General features: G+C 43.9%; 1 protein-coding gene across 4 annotated transcripts; it reads left to right on the top strand.

Moving 5' to 3' along the window:
• The first annotated feature begins 16 nt into the window (after nucleotides 1–16).
• LOC108071077 (serine-rich adhesin for platelets) lies at nucleotides 17–15,528 on the top strand. Of its 4 annotated transcripts, none has more exons than XM_070288280.1 (6): nucleotides 17–55; nucleotides 363–572; nucleotides 3,145–6,270; nucleotides 6,338–6,425; nucleotides 9,481–9,568; nucleotides 12,418–15,528. In XM_070288280.1, exons 3-6 carry the CDS (start codon nucleotides 3,570–3,572, stop codon nucleotides 13,495–13,497), a joined length of 3,957 nt encoding a protein of 1,318 aa, XP_070144381.1. In that variant the 5' UTR covers nucleotides 17–55; nucleotides 363–572; nucleotides 3,145–3,569; the 3' UTR covers nucleotides 13,498–15,528. The 4 variants fall into 4 exon arrangements, with proteins under 4 accessions (XP_070144381.1, XP_017017247.1, XP_070144383.1 ...); XM_017161758.3 differs by lacking the exon at nucleotides 17–55 and adding an exon at nucleotides 64–163; XM_070288282.1 differs by lacking the exon at nucleotides 17–55 and adding an exon at nucleotides 64–163 and having other exon boundaries at nucleotides 3,151–6,270.
• The last annotated feature ends 4,673 nt before the right edge of the window (nucleotides 15,529–20,201 follow it).

A 20,201-nucleotide genomic window follows, 5' to 3' on the forward strand; every position in this document is an offset into this window, starting at 1 on the left:
CTACGAGTTTTGCGCAGTTTGCGTGCGGTTTTCTGAGCAAAAGGACGCAGCAGCGGTAAAGGCAGAGGCAGCAGCAGCAGCAGTAGAAACAGCGGCCGTCAAAAGAAACACAGCCTGAAACGAATCAAAATACCAAAAAGGATATAGGATAAGGAGGAGTGTTGTGAGTCCTTAGCGTCCCTCTTACCATTCCTTGCCCCGCCACATCCTGCATCCTTTTAGCCCCGTTTCCGTTCCAACATTTGGCGCCTTTTTGCGGGGCGTTTCTTGGCTTTTAAACGAGCTCAGCTTCCGGTTTCTCTCAGTGTTTCTATCGGTGAACCAATGCTGTTTTTTTTTTAGCTCTACCTTTTTTTTTGCAGTGAACATACAAAATACAAAATAAATACAAATTAAACAAACTGTATTGGTGAAATCGCAGACACTCGCAGTTCAAAGTGAGTGGAAAATTTCAAAAATAAAAACAAAAATATTTTTGTTTTGCCGAAGTTTTGGGCTCTGCAAGGACCCTTGGATTACCTTGCGGGGCGGAATCAGGATTCGGTAACGGCTTTGTAATCGCAGGAGCACCGGTGAGTGTCTATGAAAAACCATAAACAAATGGGAGATGGCCTGAAAATAAAAGAAACAAACGCTGTTTTTATTTTATATAATTTTTAAGTTGAACCATAAATAATTAAATAAGTTAAGGAAAAATATAATTTAATTATTTATATATATTAGTGTAAATACTTTATTTGAATAAATTGTCTGTCCTCGATGAATGTTTTCTGATTTATTTAAATTTATTTATTCATAGCTTTTGTTTATTTTTAGTAATTTTTTAACCATATTTCCTTAGAATTTCTTATTTTTATTGATTCCATTTTTTCTTATAATTATTTCCTGGTAAATTTATCTTATGGCTTATGTTGAGAAATCTCTTATTTCGTTGGGTGTTATAATTTATTTTTTCCAGTTTTAATTGTAAAATAATGTGAATAGTATTCTTGAAAAAATAAAAATAAAAATTTACCAGTGAAAGAAACATTACTTTAGAAACAAGAGTGTAACTATATAAATACAAAAATCCGATAAAAGAAATAATTCAATTAAATACTAATATAAAGACCTTCAACTCACAAGAAAGTGTTTTTTAAAGTATAATTGTATACCATAAATTGCCGTTTTCAGGCATAAATAAATGTAATTAAACTATTATAAGCAAATTGTTTAATTTAAATAAATACAGAGTTCGTTATAAAGTCTAGTCTGAGAAAAGCTTAAGAATTTTCAATTAAGGGGGGGGTAAGGTATTTAATTTTTTTTTTCGTAAATTTTTTTTTATTTTTTATTTTAAAAGTTCAATATTTTAAGAATATTGTGTCCAAGTTTTACATCAATCATAGTAAAATTGACGAAGTTATGCGGAGCTGAACGAAGGTCGGTAGGTGTTCAATGCATGAGAATCACAAAGTTTAAAGCGCTCTCCTGAAAAATGACATTTTGAAAATCGGTGTACACGATAACTAAAAATATACTGAACCAATCGGTTTGAAATTTGGAACATAACTTCTTTAGATAATTCTACAGGTATTCTCGTCGAGCTTTTTTTAATTTTTAATTTTCTTATATTTTTTATTTAACAAATTAACTTAATTTTTTAGTCAAAAATCGGGGTTTTGACTTCAAATTTTGATAAAAAATAGGGAAAAAATTTTAAAAATAAAAACGCTTCGAGAATACCTCGGGACACTTATCCTTTAACGAATGAGGTATAATTTTTGTAGATCGGATGATTCTGTGGACAGTTAGGATGTACACCGCAAACCAACTTTTTTTGGAGGCGACTCGGGAGATTCCCTATAACTCCTCTACCTCTAAATATTTTTCAATACAAAATTTATCACAAACTGTTCAAATGTTGTGTTATTATATGGTATTTAATTCGTTAAGCTAGCTTTAGCCGTTTCGCCACATTTTTTTGAAAAGTGGGCATTTTTGCACCGAATTAACCTTACCCCCCCCTTAAATAAACCCTTTTACCATATCTAACGTTTAAATTTGGTTTAATCATCCTTAAAATATATGTATTTTTTATACAAGCCATCATTAAAAAATAAAAATTTTAAGGAACTTTAAAATTGTAGCAAAGAAGCTTACCCTGAATTAGTATACTTCACGACACCTCTTTTATGACAAATAAAAAAGTATCCCTATTCCTCACACACCCATACCTGGATTTATTATTTATTATTATTTCCCCGCTTTTTGTGGCAGTGTATTTGTGGATTTATAGATTTCCCTGCCATATCATTACGGCCTGCCATTATCAGCGCCTTTATTGTGCTTCCGCTTTTATGTGGCGCCGATTCGTTGGTATTTGTTTTCCCTCCGCCGCAAACTTTTCCCTTTTTCCGTTGCGGCCTTTGATGTTTTATTTTGTTTTTTTATTTCCAACAATAGTTGGCAAATGAAGGGGTCAAGAGAGCGAGCCTGGGCGATGATAAGCGACTGGTTACGATGACCACGATGATGATGAGCGAATTGAAAGCCCTTCTGTCTGTGCCTGTGCCTGGCCCTGCGGTTTTTGGCCCATTTTCTAGGGCCCAAAGCGACCTTTTTTCCCACACACACCCACACACACACCGAGAGTGGGCCAGGAATCGAATCATTTTGCAAGGCTTTATATTTAATTTGCATGCTTTTTGGCCACGGCCAAGGAAGGGTTCAAAGGAGCGCTCATCCCTCATCCTGGGTCCTGGCCGCTGCATGCTTGGGTTTTGAAAGTTGACTAAATTAAATAAAAGCGGAAAAGGGGCGGCAGTTTTGCGGTTGGAAGATAGAGAGTCCTGGCCTCGCAGTCCTGGATTCCGAGTCCCAAGTCTCGCGGAAGCTGTGCAATCTGTGCCGTGCGCAGAACTACCCAGGGAAAGGGAGAAAAACCCTAGAGAAATGTTCAATAAAATCTGCTGTTCAAGGCCAGGATTTTTCTGTTTGCCTCTCTCTATTTTTTGTATATTTTATTTTAGCCTTGAGTATTATCCTTTCTTGTTCCTTGCTGTCCCTTTATTTTCCCATTTATTCCCCCCTTTCATAACACTTTTGCCACTCCCGAGTTGCTTCATTAGTTTCATTGTTTTAAATTTCCATTTCATTCCGAAGGAGCAGCAGCTGCCCCCACAAGGATACGAGCCATTAAAGCGTGAACCGATAATAATAAAAAAACAAGCAGGAACACAGCACAGAATGGCTGCCACAGCAGCAGCAGCGGCTGCAACAGTGCGGCACAAATGAATGCAACCTGCCACAGCTGCGGCGCAAGCTGCTCGAGATTCCAAGGATGCCGGCGATGATGCTGCTGCGGCAGATGATGACGGTGATGCTGCAGCCGATGCCCAGTGCCAACCACAAGGGATTCAACTAAGTGCCAAAGGCCACACACACAGTAGCGAAACGCAACAGGAGCCACTAGCCAGCAGCCAGGACTCTGCTCTCTCTCTCTTCTCTCTCCGCAGAACCAAAACTAAATATTAACTGGGAAATCCTCCAGATATCCTTTTTTTAATCTCGCAAGTGGCGCAGCCAACATGAACGCCTTTTGGCTGCTGTTCCTGCTGGCCAACGGCGGCTGGGCAGCTCCCCCCGCCGCAGGGGGTAGCCATCACCAGCATCACCACCTGGAGATTGGTGTAGAGGGTGATATGCCCACCCTGGTGGATGCTCCACTGGATAGCAAAATATTACGGACCACCAGCGCCAGCACTAGCACTAGCACTTCCCCAGGATTAGAGCTCGGCTTGAGTAAGACTTTAGAGAGCAGCTCATCCACCACCGAAGGGATAGGCACCTCCCCGGAGAGCAGCACTGAAAGGAGCAGCCAGAGGATCACAACTCCAGAGATCGGCACTTCTGAAGGAAGCACTCAGAGGAGTTTCCCCGTGAGGAGCAGCATCGAAAGCAGCTCCGAGAGAAGCACCACTGAAGGAAGCATGGCCATTCCACAGAGCAGCACTTCACCAAGTAGCATCTCCGCCAGGAGCACCTCTAATCCACCGCCAGCCACGAGCAATGCCACCAGCAATGCCACCACAGTAGCCACCACTCAGAAGGCCCAGACAGAGCTCCCAGCTGGACAGCTTCCGGCGATGCAGCTGCTCGATCTGGAGCACACGGCGGCTCCACCGCCTCTGGACAGTGGACACGATGGCCTCAAGCTCACCCGCAAGAAGCAGCTGCAGCAGCAGCACTTTCTCCCGGCCACTACAGCCACCACGGCACCCAGGAGCCTCGAGACGGAGATGGAGCGAATACCCACCACTAGCACCACTAGCACCACTAGCACTACTAGCAGCACCACCAAGGCGCCGCACAGCCACCACAGCGGCTACCTGGGACCCATTTTCATGGGTGAGAAGACCTTTAGCGTGGTGCATCCGCTGAAGAAACCTCAGCCGGGAAGCAGGAGCCACCAGCATGTGGCCTCCATTGAGAACCAGCTGAGAAATGGCCAGCTGGTGGAGATTCTGGCGCCCACGGCTCTGCTAGAGCAGCAGGAGGCGATCTCGAGCACGGCCATGCCGGCTCAGGGACAGGGACAAGGACAAGGATCTGGTGGAGCGGCTGAAGCCAGCTCGGTGTCCACTACCGTGTTCCAGGTGCCCGAGCTGCAGACCAGCACCACTCGCCTGCCCATTAGCGGCGAGCGCACCGAGTCCAAGATCTCCGACATCCAGATCGAGGTCTACGACTCCACGGTGGACTCCATTGTGGCCTCGACGAATTTCCGCGACAGCGAGGGCTTCTATCCGCCGCCTGCCCAGCCCCTGGAGGTGGTCACCTCCCGGCCAGAGTCGGTGCCAGCACGGCAGGAGCTGCCCCAGGAGAGGTTCACCCAGTATGTGATCGATCGGGCGGATGTGTCCACTCAGCCGGCCTCTGGTGGGGGCCTGGCTTCTCCGCTGGGCCAGCCGGAGCCGGCGGCCATCGAGATTCACATCAATGTGTCCGAGGCCTTTGGCAGCGAGAGCGAGGACCTTGAGTTTTCCTACCGGCAGCCCGAGAAGCCCAGCAAGCTGAGCGACGAGATCTTGGTGGTGGAGATCATCGACAGCGGGGCGGACAACAGTAGTCAGGAGTCGGGAGGAGGAGGAGGATCTACCTCCTCTTTATCCGGTTCCTCCGATCCGATTTTCACCTTCCGCAACTCGGATGCGGCGGCTGGTGCTCCGCCAGCGGTGCGTCCGCCGCAGCAGTCCTCCGTACAGGATGCGGACGAGCTGTTCATGGCCGATCTAAAGGATCTCAAGGAGGGCGTGGGCTCGGTGCCGCGGCCACCGCCACCACCGCCGCCGCCGCCGCTGCCCAGGAAGCCCAGCATCGACCGCGACTCAGACACCATCTTCTACATCTCCAACACGGAAGTCAAGGTGGGCGAGAGCCTGCCCACCAGCCTGCCTGACCAGCAGCGCAAGTTCCAGCTGGAGAACCAGTTCTTCCCCGCAAGCTACGTGATGGATCAGTCGCCGAGATCCTCGCCGGCGGCCCAGGAGGAGGACATCATCCTGTCGCCGCACCACAGCTCCGACTCGCTGAAGATCTATCGCTCGGACGATGGCGCCCCGCCGCTGGATGTCACCTACGTGGGCGAGTCGGTCATCGAGGTGGAGCAGCAGCCGGCGATGGGCTGGAGCAGCAGCTCCTCGACGTTGTCGCCGCCGCCTCAGCAGCAGCAGCAGCAGGACATAGTTATCCAGCCCGCAGTGCTTCCTGACCTGGCCATTGGCGTGCCCGTAATCGGTGAGCTGCCGCCACAGATCGAGCTCAAGGAGATCGACTACATGCCCGGCGAACTGGGCATGGGCGTCTACGAGAACGACATTCAGGGCAACAGCATCGACAGCGAGCCGGATGTGATCGAGAGCTCCATTCAGTACGGCGGAGATCTGATAGACGATGGCGCTGGCGGGGGCTTCGATGGCGTCGAGGGCTCCTATCCCTTCGAGAGCCCCGCCCACCGACAGCAGCAGCAGCAGCATCAGCAGGGATCCGGCTCTGGCCTGAGTCGCCTGCCCAGCCGCCACTCGGCCAGTCATCTGCATCGGGAGCAGCTGCCGGTGGCCGAAATGGTGAATGCCACGCTCCTCCAAAGGCTGGACTCCGGCTCAGGATCCGGTTCCGGTTCGGGTTCAGGATCAGGCTCTGCCTCGGCCATGGCTCCTTTACTGGCTAGTGGCAGATCCTCCTCCAATGCCACAGCTCTGTCGGAGGATCCTTTGGCTGATTATGAAGGTGAGTTGGCGGGAAATCCTGTTCTCAAGGAGTTCTCTTTGATGATGATACATTTCCTTGCTTGCAGGTTTCTTCAATCTGTTTGCCGTGTCCATTGGCCTGGTTATAGTAATCTTGCCGTCGGCTCTGCTGGTGTCTATGTACTGCGCCATCAAGTGAGTAGAAACCTTCTCAAAAATCTCATATGTATTGCAAGGACCTTGCGAACTTTAAAGCTCCTTTGGGCATCATTTCCTCCCCAAGGAGTGTCTTATCCCCCTGTTAGTTATCGAACTCTGGCTCTTAATTAGAAGCTAGGAGTCCTCCCTCCCTGGAAATCTTTCGTCCTGGCTAATTGGTTACGCCTCGTGTGGCGCTTAATCAGCTTAGACGTCGGCCATGTTCCACACAAATCAAAAATAATTGCGGGAAATTGCCAGGCCAGCAGCCAGGATGCCTGCCAAACAAAAGGAGTGGAGGGGGAAGAAAGGGAAGGGGAGGATGAGCCGCCTTTAAGTAGAAGCCAGGGAAGAAACCACCCTGGCAGCCGCAACCCTTCTCTGGTAAAGGATTTCAAGGATTTTTTTTTTTTTGGCGAAATTTGTTGCCTACTTTTCCGGGCAACCCCACCCACGCATGGCATTCCACAGAATGCACTCAATCTAAAGCAATTTGCCGAAGCCACCACCTGACCTCCAACTCCTGCCACACCCACACCCACATCCCATTCCATCCTCCCCAGTCGCTGGCAGGGCGTGGCAAATCGCATTTATCAGCCTCATTCGTGGCATTTTATTTCTCATTCGCATTTGCCGGCGACAAACAGACAGTCAGACGGGGGCAGGAATAGCAACAAAACATTGACAAATCTGTGACGTAGTGAATGGGGGAAGGGGAGAGGAGGGGGGAGTGAAGCAAGTCCTTGGGTGAGAGCGCACAGCCTTTATCGCCCGCAGTCTCTGGCCCATACATAAATCTTGGCCACGCCAACGAATTTCGCTGAAAGCTGATGGGGCAAAGCTGCTGCGGGTGCTACAGCCAAGCAATTGTATATGTACAGAGAGATCTATACATATATAATATATAATATATACTATATATATTTATATATTTAAAAATAGAAATATATACTACATTATTTTATATTATATATTATTTTTTGTGTTGGTAACAAATATTTAAAGACGGAAATATCCTCTTTAAGGTTTTCCCTTTAACAAAAAATATTATTAGAAAAATTAGTTTATTCTTTTCAAAGGTACTTTTACCTAGATTTTTTTGAACTTAATTAATTAATTAATTTTTGTGTTGTAAAAATGTATATAAATACGGTTCTTAACTCCTTCAAACTTGAAGTTGTTTTAAAATATTATACGAAAATTACTTTTGGTTTTTGAAGGGTAATTTTCAGTACTTAATTCCCTCAGTGTACTCACATGCTAGCTGGGGACCAAAACCAAATGCCAAACAAAATGAAAGCAGAGTGCTATCTGCCAGCAGGTTGAAGTGAAGTCTTAGGGCAACCTCGCGACGTCTGCCAAGGAAACCAAAGGCGCAACAAATCAAGGCGGCTGGAAAACGGAAGTCACATTCCCATTCCCTCGCCCTTTCACAGCCACATCCTCGGATGATGTAGATGCCAGGCAGCTAACAAGGCAGGCGCTGTTTTGGGAAGGTGATCCCTGGGCCGCAGGAAAAACGCATAAAACGGAAAATGGCAGCCGCAAACGTTGCCACCTCGCAGCACCACACCCACCCACCACATCCACCGCCGCACAGAGAGTCAAAATAAAAAGGGAAACGCACAATTTATTTGCCTTATTCTTCGTCCTTTCTGGCTGGCCAGGACACTGGGCGCGTGTGTGCGAGTGTCTGGGAGGAAATTGCACAATAAACTCTTGAGACGAGAAATTAGTTGTGCGTGTGGCTCGTTTCGGCGGCTTCCCAACTCGAAATTTGTTGAGTGCCAATGGCATTACGAGAGTTACGACACAGGACGCAGGCTCGCAGGACGAGGCCCTAGCAACCACAATGCCTATACACTCGCCCTCGCGAGTGGCGACCGACTTTTCCCATGGAAATGTTTAATATTTATGGAGCGAAATTCATTGTAATTTCCATAGTCGGTGGGGTGAGAGGGCGGACACTTGAAAGGCAAACATTATTCTTACGGGAAACCAGGACATTCCGGCAGAAAAATTATAATGAAGCCGGGCGATTTCCTAGACAATCATTTGTAATGTTTTTCTTTGAATTCCACAGTCATACATTTAATCTAAACTCGAAGGCATCAAGTTAATGATAGGGAGAAAGGAAGTTAAATATTCATCTAATATATTTATAAAAAAAATATAATAAATAAAGTATATTAATGCAAAATTTAATGTTAATATAATAATAATAGATAGATAATAATAGATAAATTATATAAATCAATATTTATACAACTTTTAATAATTTCTTCGGTAAATTTCTTAGTTTTCCACCCTAAATAAGTATAGGTTCAAATAATAGTACAGAAAAATGAAAATTAAATGTTTATAATTAATAAATTAATAAAAAATAGCAATTTAATGTGGATAAATATATTCTTTGAGTAAATTAATAGATAAACTTCTTGGTAATTAATATTTAAACAATTTTATACCATTTTTTCGATTAATTCCTACGTTTTCAACTCGAAACCTTCAAGTATAGGTTAAAATCAATCGAATTGAGCTCACTTGACGTGCTACACACACACACACAGACACAGTGGGGTCCTCGTAACCGTAACTTTGCCAACTGAGGGCATCGTCTGGGTAATTGCAGTCAGCCGCAAAGTAGGCAACAAAATGTTAATTTGAGTCGCGGCATCATTAGAAATGCATTGGATTTTGAAACTCTGAGCCCGAGAGCGAGCTCGCTGGAGCTCAGCTCGACTGCTTAACAACTTTGGCACCTACAGCAGCCGCAGCCTTTGCCTCAGACTCAGACTCAGTCTTAGCCTCGTGTTTTCGTTTACACTGTGGGAAAAGTGATGCAAAATATTTGTTTAAAAAACACTTGAAAATGTGACATCAAATATAAGCTAAGATTTTTTACTTTAAGATAAAGGAAATATCTTTTTTAATTTCGAATTTTCAATTAAAACATTTAAAATTTGAGATTTATTTACATTTAAATTAATATATGTTATAAATATTACCTCAATTCCTACAATTTTTTACCAGTGTCCTTCTCCCCTTGCAGGTATGTGCTAAATAAGAACTCGATGGCGGGCGCGGGTGGCGCCCCAGGCGACGACAGCGAGCAGGGCCAGGACTCTGCCAAGCATGAGGTAAGTTCGCTGTTCGAAAAGGATGAATGGGACAACATCCCTCCAAAGCCAGCACCCAAGACCCCCCTACCCCCCCTGTAACACCTGACCTGAGCTAACCCTCCCACCAATGCGCCAACACCCACCCCCTATGCGTGAGCTTCGCCAGAAGAAAACTGTGAAAATTGTGAAAATTGTGAAAATTTAAAAGCAAGCTTTGTGAATGCACTTTGTGCTGCTGCTTTCAAGATTAAATTAAACAATTTTATTATTAGCTAACTGGGAATATTCACGTATATCTGAATATATATTGTACATATATAAATATAAATATATCTGTTGGCTCTCAAAGAACATCTTTTAAGGAGTTTTTAAAAAGTCAAAACTGTCATTAAAAATTGAATTATTTAAGTTTTTTTTTGTTTAATTCAATTCTTTGCCAATTTAAAAATTTTGAATCAAGGGTACATTTTTTAAAATCATTTTTGGGACTATCAAAATTTTAAAAAATCTATAAGTAAGCCTAAAATGCATTTAATTCACTTCGGAAAGGTGTTCTGAGTTAGTTTTTTTCGAGGTTAATAAATCTGCATATAAAGAATAAATATTTAACCAATTTAAAATTTTTCGATTTTTCTTTACCTCCTTAGACAATAAAATTAAACATAAAATTAAAAAAAAAAATTAAAATTTTTAATTTTCTTGCAAACATGTCTAGATCGATTCTGTTTTTAATGCTGATCAAGAATATATATGATTTATAGGGTCGGAAATGAGTCCTTCACTGATTTTTGGGCTTCGGGCTGAAATTATTATACCCCTTAAGGTGTATTAAATTTTAAATATTTATTCCTAATTTTATATGATCATTTTTGGGCTTAAAAATTCAATAACTAAGCCAAAAATGCATTAAATTCAATTTGGAAAGCTGTTCTGAGTTAGTTTTTTTATGGTTAATAAATCTGCATATAAAGATTACAAATTTAACCAATTTAAAATTTTTCGATTTTTCTTTACCTCTTTAAACAATAAAATTAAACATAAAATTAAAAAAAAAAATTAAAATTTTTAATTTTCTTGCAAACATGTCTAGATCGATTCTGCTTTTAATGCTGATCAAGAATATATATGATTTATAGGGTCGGAAATGAGTCCTTCACTGATTTTTGGGCTTCGGACTGAAATTATTATACCCCTTAAGGTGTATTAATTTTAAATATTTATTCATAATTTTATATGATCATTTTTGGGCTTAAAAATTCAATAACTAAGCCAAAAATGCATTAAATTCAATTTGGAAAGCTGTTCTGAGTTAGTTTTTTTATGGTTAATAAATCTGCATATAAAGATTACAAATTTAACCAATTTAAAATTTTTCGATTTTTCTTTACCTCTTTAAACAATAAAATTAAACATAAAATTACAAAAAAAAATTAAAATTTTTAATTTTCTTGCAGAAATGGCTAAATTCACTTAGCTTTTAGTACTGATCAAGAATATATATGATTTATGGTGTCAAAAATGAGTCCTTCACTGCTTGGCGAGCTTCAGACTAATTTAACTTAATTTAATTAATTTAAAATATCTAAAAAAAAAAAAAACGGTAATCCAGTTTTCAGTTAAAGTTCTGGCTGATCTTGGGGCTACGTAGACATGTGAAATATGGGGCTTCTTAGTCAGAGTGCACAGCCCGGCGAACGCCTTTTGAATGCCAAGTTGAGTTGACATTTAAATGAATTCCCTTTTGCCGGTAATGAAATTTCTGTGCCCCAGTGTGTGTGTGTTGTGCCTGGATGTGTGTGCGGGTGTGCGTGTGTGGGTTGCATTCCTTTTTTTAGAATACTGAACACCCGGCTCTCTGCCGCCCGTCTCTTGCAGTCCTCTGCCGCCTCTTCTGCCTCCTCCTCCTCCCCGTTCTCATCGTCATCTGGCGCTGCATTCGCCTCCGCCAGCGCCACCACCAGCACCACCATTACCGCCACCTCGACGGGCTGTCCGCGGAGGCATCCACAGCCAGAGGACCACCCTCCCACCCGAGCTGCTCCCCTCGGCAGTCAAGGCCGCTTTCTGGAGTGCCTCCAGTTTCGATTCGACGGGGGGGATGGGAATGGGGATGGGGATGGGGATGGGGATGGGGATGGTGGTGGTGGTGGCGAGGTGGTGGCTCCCAGAGGGTCCGTCACCAAGATGACGCTCAAAGATAATCATCTGATTGTTGTCACCGAGGAGCGCCACGTAAGTTCGTTAGTCATCCGATCGGGCCGAGGTCCGAGGTCCTTGGATGTGTGTCCTTGTCGCTTGTCTGTGTCGCTTCGCTCGTCAGGATGTCGCCTGGTTGTTGTCGTAGTTTGGTGCCTGTTCCTGCCTCTCAAAACCTAATCTCAGCCTGGCTTCCTCTCTGTCTCTGTCCTGTCTCTGTGTGCCTCTGCATCATCTTCTCTGCCTGCGGTACTGCTTGGGAAATTGCATTCGGAAAATGTTGTTTGTGTTAGCCACTAAAACCTGCCATAGATGTAAGCCTTAGCCCTAAGCCTTGAGCACTGTCTTGAAAGTTGAACACAGCCTGATTTTTAGTTAATGTCCTTTTTGGTTATTTGGGTAATAAGGAGGAGACTCCTCCAGTGCCGGGAGTGTGTTTCCTTTGCCTGTGTGAGTGAGAGCCTCTGGCGTGTATGCAAATTTCGACACTTGTCTGCTCTATCGCCTCCTCCTTTAACCACCTCTCTCTTGTATTCTTGTATCCTTGTTTCCTTGATGTTGTTGTCGTAGCCAATTATCTGTGTGTGTTCTCACTTGCTCACCCGCACCCCTGCTCCCCCATCTCCATTTCTATCTCTCCCTCTCAATATGTGCTCCTCTCGTCCCCGCAGGACATCTCGCGCAACGCCCGGGAGACCAAGATGCACACGGACAAGGACGGCGTCTTCGTTGTGGAGGTGGCCCGCGGCATTGACTCCGGCTCCAAGCAGCCCGCTGAGCCAAATGTCACCGGACTGGATGCCACCGAGCTGCCCTTTGACACCAAAATGACCGGCAATGGGGTGCATCTCCTGGCCGAGCACTCGCTGCCGCCGAGCCATGAACAGGTGCAGATCCATGCTCCTCCCCAGGACTTTGCCGGCGGCCATGCCGCTGCCCCGCTGCATCTCATCGAGGAGGCCGAGGAGCAGGTCATTGAGGAGCAGGCAGGACCTCCGGCAGCCGAGATTCGTGCCTGCACTGGCCTCTCGCAGTCGGACCTAAGTTCAACCTCGTCGGGTGATTCCAACAAGCGCTACTCCTACGGCAACCAGGAGCTCTATGTCATCGAGCAGCCCGGCTATGCCACCAGTTCGCCCACAGCTCAGCCCATCCTAGCCAGCCCAAGGCCCGAGCAAGACCAGGAGATGGAGCAGTCACCCGAGCACGAAGAGAATCCGCCAGAAAAGCAGTCTGCAGGCGAAAGTAACGCAGAGATTCCACCAGCAGAGCAGCCGGAAAAGTCACTTGACCTCCCAGAATATACAGACACGCAGCCGCAACTCAAGGTGGCAAGGAATGAGCCCACCAAGGAGCAGCCAGAGCCAGAGCCAGAGCCAAAGCCGGAGTCCGACATCGAACCTGAGGCCAACTACGACAGCCTGATGAGCCTGCCTGCGCCACCATCCACGGACGAGATCAACTCGGAGCTCGGCGACTACGCGCTCCTGGAGTCCAATCAGCTGGACAGCCTGCCCCCGCCGCCGCCGCCACCTTCGCAGGAGCAGCTCATCACCACCACCACCAAGCCAGCAGCGGAGGAGGAAAAGCCCCTTATCAGCAACGGGAAGGTGGAGGCCGAGGAGCCGGCCACCTTGACGCCACCAGCATCCCCGCCAGCTTCGCCGCCGCCGTCGCAGAGCGGGATCTACGGCAATGGCAATGGGCTGAGCAACGGGATGCACTCCATGGTCGATGTGAATGGCAGTTAAGAAAGGCGGCCAAGTGAAAAGGTGAGCGATTAGCGGCGTTTTTTTTTTTCTTATAGGGGACCTCAGAGAGGTCGAAGGAAAAGAGTTCTTAAAAACACACACACACACACTGAGCAGAAACTTTTTCCACTTACTGTTTGTTGATTTTCCAAATATATCGAGATAAAAATAATATAATAATAGTAATTAAAGAGCGATTAATGCGAGTCATAATTAATTGTTTATTGTCTATTTGCGGCTGGCAGCCTCTCCCCACCTGCATCCACCATCTAACGAGTACTTCAATGTCTATAACTACCATTAACAGTAACGAGTAATAGTAACAGTAACGAGTCGAGCAAAGAAGTGGCAAGTAGCCAAGGAAAATGAATAGCAGTAATAAGTAAAGCGAAAAAGTAACGAGTTAAAGTAAAGCGAAAAAGTAACGAGTCAAAGTAAGGAGGAATACAATTAATACCAGCAAACCACAAACAGTTATATGTAATGAAGCGTATTTAATTAGGCTAATTATTTACACACAAAAGCCAAAAAATAAGAGAAAACATCCACAAGGAGCAGACATTGCATGGACATTAAATTACAGCCAAGAGTGTGTCCTATGTCCTGTGTCCGGAAGGTTAATTGGCACAGCATACGTGGGTTTCAAAACGTTGAATTGAATATGGCCAATTTCCAGTTGTTCATCAAGTGAAAAATACATTCAAAAATCATTAGATTTCCTGGAAGAACTGTACTTTTCCCTGGGTAAGGGATTCAAGTTAAGCCCGGACATGGATTAGTACACTCAAAATAATAATAAATAAAATTATAATAATAATAATTCGCAAATATTACAAACACAGACACACACAATTCACAACTTGACAAAATCAAATGTGCCGAACTTTTGTAGCAAGCCAAAAAAACAAAAAAAAACAAAACAGAGAAACACAATTTACAAGAAACGAACAATTTATACAATGCCAATATGGTGATTACAGCAGAATATATATACCTTTTAAACCGTAAAACCCAAAGGAATAGTAATAGTTCTAGTCAATATATATTATACATATATTTTTTCTTGTGTGCGAGGACTCGAGCTCCCGGGCTAACGATAGACCTAAGCGATTAGAAAAATGCTAAAAACGAAAAGAAAATATTTCCGTATATTTGCCCCACATTAAAATACAAATACATACACATATACATCTATATATATATATGTATACCCCTATATATATAGGTATATATGGTATATACACACCAATTGATAAAGCATAGAAAAAACTTAACTCTCTTAGCATTAATAAATACAAAAATAAAGTCAGACCCGCGCACTGCAAGTGGCGCGTAAGTTGTAAGTAGTAGGAATTATCCAGCGCCCCGATTTCTTCGATTAATTCCGATAACTTCGATAGACGGGCGGCACGCGTTTAAAGGTGGAACGATTGACCACTGTTTTTGTTGTTTTCGTTCACGTTTGTTCCAATTGTTTTATTGACAATTTTAGCCCCACGGAGAGAGGGATGAGATGCCAATGGGAAAGGAATATTAAGAATATTAATTAAACTATAAAGAAAATAATGGATAAAGAACTTACACTACTCGTAAATCAAATATAAAGGTTAGGAAGAGCGTGAAAAACTTTTTTTTGGGTCGAAAGAAAACAAAAGAAAAATAAGTAAATGTGATTGTTATTTAACCTTAAGTTATTATTAAACGAAAATGAGAAAAACTTAACTTAAACTGAATATGTGTGTGTGTGAAAAAGAAAACAAAATGGAAAAAGAAAAATAAAAATAAATAGAAACCAAAAAGGCCAAACGAAATGAAGCGAAACAAAACGATACGAATGGCAATGGAACGCTCAAAGGCAGAGGCACGCGATTAACGATTAACAATTAACGATTAGCGATAGCTGGCAACTAGAGCGGGGCATAACCCGATCAAGAAAATCGATAAAAAACGATAAATGGTAAATGAAATTCAATATTAAGAAAGATTGCAACCGAAACAAAACGAGAAATACACACACGAAAGCAAAGTCAATCGAACGCCTTTTCCTGGGTCTCTTTTTTGGTTGGGGTTTTTCCTGGAATTTTTCATTTTGTATCTTCGACGACTCCTCCCCCAAAACTATGACTGCAATGCGGGAGGGACCAAGGGAGCGAAAGGATCCAGGGAAAGGAGCTCCTACTGGAATGGCAACACAGCACTTGGCTGGACGTTTTGAATTTCAGCCGGGGCCAAGCGATGGCTACAATCGCCATCGCCATCGCCCACACCTAGACAGCACCTACAGCTGGCCACCAGCCGGGGAATGCTACCCTGCAGATGCCAAGACTACGTTTCGATGGGTATGTATCCTCGGTAAGGACTTGTGTTTCTATTCCGTGTTTTAAGGGGGAATATACATCAGCTTCCAGGGTATCCTTCAGGCTGCTCCTCGCTCACAGGACTCTACTCTCCTCGGCTTCGCTTCCACTTAATTGCGGGCCAGCTCATGTTGTCTTCTCGTTCCGTTCGGGCTTTAACTTTTCACTAATTTTAAATGGCGCTTCCGAGCGGACTTTGAGTGTGCTCTGGCTAGGATAGAAGTGGAGGACCAGGACCTGGGATCTGCTGCTGCTGGTGGCGGCTCTTGTTGTCAAGTGCTGTGTCCTCCTGTGTGTGCTCGAAAGTTGAGTCGACTTGAAATTTTAATGAAATGCGCTGCTGCTGCTGCTGCTCTCGAGGTGGAGCTGGAGCTCCCATCTATGTCGCCCGTCTGCATTTCAAATTATTTTTAATTGTCATTTTCTGCGGCAACGATGGCGGGGCCTCATTTTCGGGGGCCAAAGTACTCGCAGAGCCCAGCCCGAGGCTCTCTCAGTGTGGTTGGTATGCGGTGCCGTTGGTCCTGTCAAAGGCAATGGCCTGGGCGCATTTGCGGCAATCAAAATATTTATGCCATGGACAGTTGATTAACCGCAAACAGGCAAACGAGCCTGCTTCTGCTGCTGCTGCTGGTCGCGTTCTCGTTCATAATTAAAATCAAATTAACCCGCACACAGGAGGAGCAGAAGGAGGAGCAGGAGCAAGAGCAGGAGTAGGAGGAGCAGAACCCCCTGTCGGCTGTGGTTCGTTATGGGGTGCTGACTATTGCCATAATTTTACATTTCGGTGGGCATTATGCAATTTGTTGAGCCCCCAAAATTCCCTTTCTGTTCCCCCCACCCGTCAAGTGTCCTTTTCGTTTCCCCCACCCCCCAAAAACAGCGGCAAAACCAAAGCCAGGCTGCAATCAGTGCAATCGACGAACTGGATACAATTTATTCAAGCCGCAGGGCGGCCCAAAATGAAATTGACATTTGGACGGGCCCAAAAGCTAATGGTGGCCCTGCCCCGGAACGGTGCCAGGCAGCTCAAAGCTGGGACACAGGATCATTAATCAAAAAACAGGATAACCATTGACAGATTTGGCAACGAAGCTTAAGTACCTCAAAAAGTAGCCCTAAGAAATAAGTTAAATAAAATATCCTAGAGCCTTTAAACTTGTTTAAATTTAATGACAAAAAAAAACAGCAACAGAGTTATTATTTATTTAAATAAAAACCTTTATTTTTTTCAGAGTGAATCCGATCGTTGACTGGGCAACAAAAACATAAATGCATTTTAACTGCGCTTAAATTGATGAAATTAGTGCGACAGATTGGTTTTTGGCACGCCGCTCTGAGTGATTGACTAAATGATTGATTGATGGCCAGCCGAGAATTTCGATAAATTTACGGGCCAGTGGTCACTGGGAGCATAATTGAATTTAATATGTTACACCTCCCTCCCACTCCCACTCCCACATATGGATGTGTGTCCTATATATCGCCCCCCTAATGGCTGGCCGGGAATTAACTTCATCTCGACGCTCCTCCGATCAGTTCGGGCTTTTCGATTCAATTAACTTTTATTAATTCCGGGAAGCGCACAGACACGAAACCCGAATGCGACAAGAGCAATATTAAATAAATCAAAATAGCTCGCTAAAGCCGATGCGTGGCCAGAAATTTAATTGATTCGAACAATTCAAACGATTTGCACATTAAAAACACCGCTCGCGGCGATGGCCGGCCGGCAAATCAAATTGAAATGCCAATTGGAATGCGCGTCCCCGAAACTCTGTCCGGCATGAATTTAATTTTGATTTTTATTTGGATTTTTATTTGGTTTTAAAACGACGAGCGGAGCGATTTAATTGAATTGCTCACGGTCCAGTCGAGTCGGGGTCCTCTCTCTGTCCTGTCCTGTCCGGGTTATTATGCAAAGTGGAGGCGGAGGCGGAGGCGGTGCTAATTTCATCGCCGACCACGTTCCCTCCGGCCAGAAATCAAATTAAGCGAGTGGCAGGAGCAGGAAGAGGAACTAGACTCGGACTCGGACTCGGACTGAAACTGGAACCGGAACCGGAAAGGGTCGAGTTGCTGGTGCCTTGCCTTTTTCATGTTGCCGCAAATTGAACAAGCCGGATGCGGGCTATTTCGAGTGTACGTACGGGTGTATTTATGGCACACAAAGTGCATGTATGCATGCCACTCTCCACCCTCCACCCACTCTTGCGACTTTAAGTGGCGTCCTTAAAGCCAACATCCGGCTGCCGACATGCCAAGATGTCCAGCCGAGTGTCCACTTCCGTCAAACGGTCGCCATTTCAATGGAAATCTCAGTTTCAACTTCTGCCTCGTGTTGATTTGCCTAATTAAAATGGCTCGCTCGAGTGGAAACTTGAGAACGGACATACACAGGGATGTGTCTCTAAGGGTGTATTCAAATATCTGTGTTTTTATTTTTTACAAGAGTTTTGAAATCGCTGTAAAAAGAGGTCAGCAGGAGGGTAATATTTAAATATTTTATTTTATTCCTAATAATTTGTTGAGCTCTGTTTAAAGTAGATTTCAGATCACTAGATATTTTATTTAAATTATTGTAAAGAAGATTTGAGCCACTTCAACTGTAAATCAACATTTTCAGCTACATATGTGACGTACCTTTGGAAATAGCCTTAGACAAGTCAACATAATTCCAACAATCGTGTGTTTGTTCTGACCAATCAGCTGCAAGAATGTGGCAAATTGAGGATTTAAGAAAGCATGGCCAAGACATAACAAAATTTAAATAAAATAATAAAGCCAGGGAACAACTGAAGATAACTCTAAAATAATGAAGAAACAAGAAAAGCTCTACTTAAGCGACAAAAAAATAATATTGAACAAGAAATGTAAATGAAAGGACTCTTAAGAGCTACAAAAGCTACTGAAGTGAAAGCAAAAACATGGCAAAATGATAAAATTGAACAAATTAAATGGAAGTTATGAAAGAAAAATGAAATCAATTAAATGGAAAGTAGTCAAAGAGCTGGGCAATGCTTTTCTTTGGAATGTAAAGTTGTATATATTGTAATAAAATTGCAAAAAATGTACAAAATGTATCTAAAATATATAGAAAATATATAGAAAATGTATAGAAAATATATAGAAAATTTATAGAAAATATATACAAAATATATACAAGATTCAAGACTTTACAGCATCTGCTTCCTGCCTCCACCGATTTGAATAACATATCCTATTCCGTATTATATCTCGCTTAGCCTCGAACTCAAACCAATTAGTCAAAGCCCCTCGAAGCCCCTGAACAGCTGATGTATGTACATTACCGCCCACACACATTACTTAACAGGCTGAGCGACAGGCAGGAGCAGCTGGGGGATCCGAAAAAACCAGCAGGACCAAGCAGAGATGTCCTGCGTATGTGTATGTCCTTTGTCATTTATCATTTGGTCCTGGCCCCGGCAACAGCGAATCCTTTTTGCACTCGCCAAGTGCCTCCGTGCCCCTCCTTGTCCTTGATGCGGGTCAACGGAATGGGCGCAGTGTCACTGCACTGCAGCCACGCCCTCAGCTGCAGGACACACACATGGCAGCAGCCAGCAGCCGGCAGCCGGCAGCTTCCTTCCACACCCCTTGATCGGCTCGCACAACAAGCTATATTACCCTGTTCACACACACACACATACACCCTGCCCCTCGTCCGGCTGTTGTTTAATCGAAACCTTCTGTCATTTTCTTGTCGCTGTTTGTTCGCTGCTGCTGTTCTTTCTTCGTCCTTTTTTTTCTTTTTTGGTCCTTACTGCGTTTTTATAACTGCTCGATGGCTGCAGGGTGGGCATTGCGTATACGACTAGTGTGACACATTAAGAACAACATTTCTTCTGAGAGCTTTACTGTCCCGAAATTTGTAACAGGAGTTAAATATTTGTTTTCAAAAATTTATATATAAAATAAATGTATATTTTACGGATTTCATAGGACACTAAGTTATATTTTTAAGTTATTTAATTTTTTGTCCCAAAACTAACTCTTTCCAAAGGGTTTTACTAGTCCTAAAATTGTTTAACAGAAGAAAAAAATTTATTTAAATAATCTATACCCATATTTTCGAATATCTTAATGTTTTCATTAGACATTTAGTTATATTTTCAAGTTATTTAATTTATTTTGTTGCCCCTAAATTAAAGGGTATGAATAGTCCTTAGTTCTCTCCCCTTCCATCCTTGTTTTGTATTCATTTCCAGTTTTGTTTTTAATGCCAACGTCGGGCATTATTGCATCGTGACCAGCGCGGCGTATACGCAATTTGTGATGGCAAGGGAGAGAGGGGAGGGCGAGAGCGGACCTCCACCTGACTGCCCA

The sequence above is a fragment of the Drosophila kikkawai genome, chromosome X, assembly GCF_030179895.1.
Source record: "Drosophila kikkawai strain 14028-0561.14 chromosome X, DkikHiC1v2, whole genome shotgun sequence".
NCBI lineage: Eukaryota > Metazoa > Arthropoda > Insecta > Diptera > Drosophilidae > Drosophila > Drosophila kikkawai.